The 6422-nt window shown below is 50.5% G+C and overlaps 1 protein-coding gene across 1 annotated transcript; it reads right to left on the bottom strand.

Moving 5' to 3' along the window:
* Positions 1-3579: 3579 nt before the first annotated feature.
* On the bottom strand, positions 3580-4388 carry LOC136117517 (uncharacterized). The gene is made up of 2 exons (XM_065868509.2): positions 3796-4388; positions 3580-3736 (listed from the first exon to the last, which is right to left on the bottom strand). Exon 1 carries the CDS (start codon positions 4308-4310, stop codon positions 3951-3953), a length of 360 nt encoding a protein of 119 aa, XP_065724581.2. The 5' UTR covers positions 4311-4388; the 3' UTR covers positions 3580-3736; positions 3796-3950.
* Positions 4389-6422: the final 2034 nt, after the last annotated feature.

The raw sequence follows: 6422 nt of genomic DNA, 5'->3' as shown, positions 1-6422 counted from the left end.
GAGTGCCTCAGGGTAGTCATTTGGGCCCTTTGCTGTTTACTTTGTTTATTACCGATCTTCCCTCTATCATAACACACTCTCGTGTACTAATGTATGCTGATGATGTTAAGCTTTGTTCATCACATAATGATATAGCGTCGGGTTTCAACTTACAGTCAGATATTGATTGTTTTCAGGGATGGTGTGAGTATAACCTTTTAAATTTGAACTGCCTTAAATGCAACGTTATGACTTTTCATAGAGGTACTCCTATTTTTGTTAGTTAGGTTAGGTTAGGTAGGAGTGGTTGGAGACTAAATATTAGTCCCCTCACTTAGGCCACAATGGGCCCCTTGTGATACCACATGATCTCTGAAAGATCCGTTTCCCTAGCTCATGGGTTTTCTGCCTTCGCGAAGTATTCTGTTCTTCTTAAGAAACATAGTAGTTTTTGAATGCTTACGTCCTGAATGGCCGCAAGGTTCGGAAGTGTGTAGCTACCTAGGGTTTGAAAGCGCTTTAGGTTATGCGCTGGGCAGAAGCATAGGAGGTGTTCGATGCTCTCCTCTTCGTCTATCTCTTTGCAGCTGCGGCAGAAGTCGTGGTTACTTAGACCCAGCCTTATCGCATGAGTCCCTATGAGACAGTGGCCCGTGAGGGCGTTTAGGAGAGTGGAGATGTCCTCCCTACTACATTGTAGGAGAGTTTTTGTTATTTTCGTGTTATAGTTTGGCCATGTGAGTCTAGAATTGTGGCATATTGAGATTGAGTTCCAACGGTTGTTGGAAAGAGTATACAATCTCTGCCTGAGAAGGAGCTTGCAGGTAGCCATGGGCATCCCTACCGTGTCCTTATCACGAAGGATATCGGCGGTTGTCCCCTGTCTTGCCAGCTCGTCTGCTATGCAGTTGCCCTCAATGTTGCGGTGCCCAGGCACCCAGATGAGGCTGATTCTCAGATGAGTGGCCATCTCGTTAAGAGATTTGCGGCATTCAGAGATTGTTTTTGAGCTCGTTGTGTAGGAGTCGAGGGCCCTGAGGGCAGCTTGACTATCCGAGAATATGAAGATATCACTGTCTTTATGTACAGACGTGTTCAGGTGGGTAGTGGCTTCCTGAATTGCCATCACTTCCGCTTGGAAAACACTACAGTGGTCTGGTAGGCGGAATGAGACTTTTATGTCTAGTTCGGGGGAGAAGACACCCCCACCTGTTTGGGAGTTAAACTTGGAGCCGTCAGTGTATATGTTGACGGCGTTTACGAATTGATGTGGGAGGTTGTCCCAGTCTGAACGGGTGGGTATATGAATTTTGTATCATCTTTCGAAGTTGACTATGGGTGGGACGTAGTCTGTATAACGTGGTAGGGGTGAATGTTTTGATAGGATAATGGAGTGACCCGTGGAGCCCGTTGTCCAAGCCGCTGCTTCACGGAGCCTCAGCGCTGTTGCAGATGCCCAGCTTTTGGCAAGTAGGTCCAGGGGTTGGAGATCGAGAATTGTGTTTAGTGCCTCGGTGGCGGTAGTGCGCAGCGCCCCACTGATGCAGAGCTCTGCGCTCCTTTGGATCTTGTGAAGGATCCGGAGGTTGCAGTTCTTATCTAGAGAAGGCCACCAAACGATGTTTCCGTAGAGGAGAATGGGCCTGACTATTGCAGTATATAGCCAGTGAACTATCATGGGGGAGAAACCCCACTTCCTCCCTATGGCTTTTTTACAAGCGAAGAGGGCTATGGCCGCTTTGCGTGTGCGATCTAGGATGTTATCAGTCCAGAGGAGCTTTTTGTCAAGGATGACACCTAGGTACTTTGCTTGGTTGCTAAAGGTTAGGCGCGTTTGGTGTAGTTTTGGGGGAACTAGAATTGGTACCTTGTACTTCCTTGTAAAGAGAACTAGTTCGGTCTTTTCCGGGTTAACTCCCAGTCCACAGCCAGCCGTCCACCGGGAAAGGGTGGATAGGGCTGTCTCCATTAGATTACAAAGGGTTTGCGGGAATTTGCCCTGCAGTAGGATAACCACGTCATCCGCGTAGGCTACCACTTTTGTGCCCGCCTCTTCTAGAAGTGATAGCAGTTTGTTGACCACCAAAACCCATAGAAGAGGTGAGAGTACGCCCCCTTGTGGGGTTCCTCTACTGACATTCCTGGTCGAGAGGGCCGATCCCATAGTGGAGTGCACTACCCTGCTGGTTAGCATGGTGTGTATGAGTCCCACTATGGGCCGCTCAATGCCCAGTTCAGTCAGAGCACCAGTGATCGCCGTTGGGGTGACGTTGTTGAAGGCGCCTTCTATGTCTAGAAACGCTGCAAGAGAGTATTCCTTATTGTGGAAGCCTCGTTCTATACTGTACACTAGAGAGTGGAGGGCGGTATCGGTTGATCTACCCTTACGGTACGCATGCTGTGCGTCAGAGAGTAGGCTATGGTCGATGGTTAGTCTGATATGGGTGTCAATTAGCCTTTCCAGGGTCTTCAACAAGAAGGAAGAGAGACTGATCGGGCGGAAGTCCTTTGGGTTAGTGTGGGAGGGCTTGCCGGCTTTCGGTATAAAAATTACCTTGACGTCCAGCCACCTTGTTGGAATATGGTTTAGAGCAAGGCAGCCGTGGAAGATGGCTGTCAGCCAGGGAAGGGACATATCTAATGTCCGTTGTAGCTGGGCCGGGAAGAACCCATCTGGGCCAGGTGATTTGAAGGGCTTAAAAGATTTAACAGCCCACTGAATGCGGTCAGGGTTTGAAATGTTGGCAATACTCTGGTCGTCTAGATTCACCTCTATGTGGAGGTCCTCCACTACCTGGGTATTGTTAGGGAAGTGTGTGTCTAACAGTAGTTCAAGGGTTTCCTGACTGTTTTCCGTCCAGCCATCAGCATTGGTTTTAAGATAGCCAATGGTAGCTGGAGCTTTAGCTAGAATTCTTCTGAGTCTGGATGCCTCCGCAGTAGATTCTATGCTACTGCAGAAGTTAGCCCAGGCTCTTCGTTTTGATATTCTTATTTCCTTTTTGTATAGGCTTAGTTTTGAATGATATAGATTCCAGGAGGATTCGCTATTGTTGTATTTAGCTCTATTGAAGTAAGTTCTACACTCTCTTTTAAGGTTCGCTAGGGTTGGGTTCCACCATGGGGGTTTGTGCTTTGTTTTAACTGTTCTACTTGGGCAAGCCCTTTTTAAGGCCTCACCGCAGATATCAGTAAAAGTGTTAACTAGGCTATCTAATTCTTGACGGTTGCGTATGTGTGTCGGAGGAGCGGGTAGGTTCCTGTTGAGGAGATTTTTATAGTATCCCCAGTTGGTTAATCTTAGATTAGTTATGTTCTCGGCGGGAGGATGTTCTAGACTTTTTGTAAATTCTATGTATCGGTGGTCCGAGAATGAGTGTTCGATCCCCACCTTCCACGCGTCTAGCTGGTTAAGTAAGGGATCAGATATTAGAGTAATGTCTAGTACTTCCCTCCTATTTCTAGTGATGAAAGTTGGGTCATTACCTTTGTTGCAGATGAATAGATTTGATTGAAGGAGATAGTCGTAGAGTAACTCACCCCTTTCGTTGGTGTTTGTACTTCCCCATTGTGTGTGGTGTGAGTTAGCGTCCCCACCCAGGATGAGTTCTTTAGATGAGTGAGTGCGTATGAGTTCTTGTGTAGTGGTGTTTGGTAGTGGCCCTTCGTAGTCGTGAGCCAGATAGAATGATGCTATGGTGTGATGGGTGTGTTCGTTTAGCTCCAGTCTGACCGTGGTAAGGTCGCCTTCGCTAAACTGTGGAATAAGAAATGTGTTAAAGTGTGTTTTTGTAAGAATGCAGGTTCTGGTTTTACCCTTGTCCTTGGTGTAAAATAGCTTGTATAGGGGGGTTGATAGGCCACAGATGTTGTTACCAACAATCCATGGCTCTTGAATGAGGACTACGTCTATGTTGCCTGTTGCCAGGCGGGTGAGGAGGGCAGCGGATGCTGCCTTGCTGTGGTGCAGATTAATTTGCAGAAACTGCACCATCTTTGGGACTGGGGTCGGGCTGGGTACCCTCCGCTTCCTCCGCTATGTCCTGGAGGACAGAGCGCCCTGGTCGGGTTGTGTCCTGGGTGCACAGCTGTTTCAGGCTCTCCGTCAGCTCCGAGTCGGTTGACACGTAGCCGGTGAGGGTGGCCTCCTCGTGATCTGGTTCGTCGTCGCTCGGGGGTTCGTACGACGCACAGGCAGCCAGGTTGTCTGCCGCTGTTTTATCGGTGTCATAAATACGAAGCTGCACCTTGTCGAACCCGTAGTTCACTCTGTGCTGTTGGGCTGCGAGGGGTTCCAAGCAGGCCTGGTTTAGGAGGATAACCACGCTCATGGTGACTCGCTCGGTTTTCTCCACCTTGACCACCTTCCAACCGTCTGTTGGAAGTTTTGGGTTGAACCTGGTCAGCAGGCTGAGTATAGCCTCTGGTTCCGATGGTTCAGACGGCAGCCACACCCTCGCTCTCGGTCGAGACGGGATGTCTGCAGCCTCACAAACTGCCAGCTTGGCCCCGGGGTAGACCTCGCCGACTTTGTCAATTGCAGCCTTGTAGAGTGCTGCCGATCTCTCGTCTTCGCAGGCGATCAACTTTACGTTGCCCTGGTACCACCCTGCATCTGTGCAATCGGGTGGCGGTCCTGGGTTCTCGTCCAGCACTTTCAAGGCCACTGTCGCAAGGGCCCGTCTAACCAGACCCCAATGGTTTCTTGGGATCCTTCCGCCTTCATCGCTCTGGTCGATGACTCCAATGATCTTCCGATCCTTTACCACTTCCGCAAAGGATCTCGACCATGTGCCGCGGTTGGTTACTTTGGCCTTCTTGCTCGCTGGTTGAGCTGACTCCATCGACCTCTCTCGCTTGTTGTTGGTAGTCATAGCGATGTCGAAATCTGGGATAACTGCCTTCGCCCAGGCTATGTCCTCTTGGATTTTCTGGTAATCCAATTTCGAAGTCTGATCCTCACGTATCGGATTGGTGGCCAGCCGTTTGAGGATCCTGGAAGCCTTCTTTCTTTCAAAAGGTCCTGCCTGGTTAGGTGGTACCCTCTTAAACTCCTTAGCCCTGGTACTCACCACGAGACCGGCTTTGGCGCTCCCCTCAGGTTGGAGTGGCTGGTTAGCCACACCTACACTGGTGGGAGGCTTGGGCTTGTCGCTATGGCGAGTTGGGCTTAGCCGGCTGCGTTGTTCGCTGGCCTTGGCAGGGGTCGACGTCACGTGGACTGGGGTAGTCAGAGCCGTGATCTTGCTCTTACTTTCGTCGTTGGTTACGACTTCCGACTTTATAAGAGTGTCGGGCTCTCGTCTTGTGCAGTCTTTTTGTTTATTAATTGTTAAGTTCTCCATGTTAAATCCCACGAGCTGCGGAGAAAGGACAGGTCCACCCGGGCAGAGATCCGCCGTACCCGGGTAAGGCTGACTTAGAACAGGCGGTCGCCACTTGCCTGAGCTCACCGTTTGAGACTGAGTTATTTGATGACTCAGGCTCCCAGCCAGATTGACTCTCGGCACGGTACGAGTGACACCTTAGTCCAGCCCGGGGTGAGATGAGTTGTGTGGGTGGGAAAGAGGTAGGTTCAAAGAGTGTGGGAAGGGGTGTGTGTGAGCTATTTGTCGGAGGCGGCAGCACAAGCGCGACGTCGGTACTGCTACGGCGCAGATACCCGCTGACTGTCCGGGGCTACTTATTTGCGCTTCGTGTTGGGGGCTTGGCGGTAGCCGGGCCGTGTCCAACTTCCACGCTTATTCGTAGCTGCCCTGGAGAACCAGGGCGCTCGCTATCCGCAACCTGCGACCCGTTCGGTAGCCTTCAGCTCGGCGCCCTCAGAGCCATCTCACTAGCTCTTTTACTCTCTTCAAAATACGCCACTCGACCGCATATATTCAGTTAATGACTTAGGCGTTCTTCTGGACCCAAAACTTAAATTTGACTGCCACATAATGTCCACTGTCAGCAAGGCCATGAGTGTTCTTGGGATACCCAAAGGACACCCGAAGGATACCCTAGGGAGAGACCAACGATACCCTAAGGATACCCCAATAGTACTCGAAAGACACCTCAAGGATACCCCAATAATGCCCCAAGGATACCCCAAGGATGCCACCCAGGAACGCCCCGAAGCAAGATGTAGGCCCAAGGACAACTTCCAAGGATACTCACCAAGGGTGATCAAGGTAGGGTCTCAAGCAAGTTGGTTACGGAACCGGGAGGTACAACGAACCGCAGCATCCAGAGTGCCACGGTGATCTGAGGGAGTACAACTTGTGGTTTACGAAGAAAGGGGGAAGACGGCACAGCAAAGAGAGCTGTACCGTAAGAGAGCGAGCGCCCCAAAGAAAGGACATAACGGTATCGGGCAAAAGGAAGGCGCGCAACCGAGGTTTCATGTATGGGGAGCCTGGCGACGGTCGAGCATTACAATCCAGAAAACCAAGGTGAGCACA

This window comes from Drosophila suzukii, chromosome 3 (assembly GCF_043229965.1).
Source record: "Drosophila suzukii chromosome 3, CBGP_Dsuzu_IsoJpt1.0, whole genome shotgun sequence".
NCBI classification, from domain to species: Eukaryota; Metazoa; Arthropoda; class Insecta; order Diptera; family Drosophilidae; genus Drosophila; species Drosophila suzukii.
This window is presented reverse-complemented; position numbering and strand designations above follow the sequence as displayed.

What these genes read in the sequence shown, in the direction of transcription:
- LOC136117517 (XM_065868509.2), bottom strand. Translation starts at nt 4,310, where the DNA reads ATGAGCGTGGTTATCCTCCTAAACCAGGCCTGCTTGGAACCCCTCGCA.